A 441-nucleotide genomic window follows, 5' to 3' on the forward strand; every position below is an offset into this window, starting at 1 on the left:
ATAAATTCTGACTTCTTTTGTCGCATTCTTCATATGATTTGTATAAAAGTAAAAGTGCGTAATTAATATCTTTAGTCATTTAATCGTGAAAATTAGTTTAATCATTAATTTAATTAATTTTTAAAAAAATATCATTGAAAGATGTACTATATATAATTTTATATATGATTTCAATAAAGAAAAATAAAATGAAAAAGAATGAAATAATAGCACGGTGATATAATTCTACTTCAATTTTACAATTACTATAATAATTATGTTTTTGTGGATATTAAACTATTTGAATTTATTAACGGTAAGCTATATAGTTTTATATTTAATTATAATAGGCCACATTAATATGTAATATATTAACATATTATTTTTAATATATTAACATATATGATAAGAAACATGTGAGATATTTTAGAAATCAATTGTAGATATTGAAAAAAAAAAAAA

The 441-nt window shown here is 17.7% G+C and overlaps 1 protein-coding gene across 2 annotated transcripts in view; it reads left to right on the plus strand.

The window, feature by feature from the left end:
• Nucleotides 1-206: 206 nt before the first annotated feature.
• The window catches only part of LOC102681966 (cuticle protein 6-like), a 10,696-nt gene continuing 10,461 nt past the window's right edge, over nt 207-441 (plus strand). The window contains exon 1 of one of the 2 annotated variants that reach the window (XM_006624237.2): nt 207-298. In XM_006624237.2, the coding sequence (XP_006624300.1) occupies nt 257-298 (42 nt within the window). In that variant the 5' untranslated portion in view covers nt 207-256. The remainder of the gene's footprint in view (nt 299-441) is intronic. The other variant, XM_031514464.1, reaches the window with a different exon arrangement.

The sequence above is a fragment of the Apis dorsata genome, unplaced genomic scaffold (genome assembly GCF_000469605.1).
Source record: "Apis dorsata unplaced genomic scaffold, Apis dorsata 1.3 scaffold_1002, whole genome shotgun sequence".
NCBI lineage: Eukaryota > Metazoa > Arthropoda > Insecta > Hymenoptera > Apidae > Apis > Apis dorsata.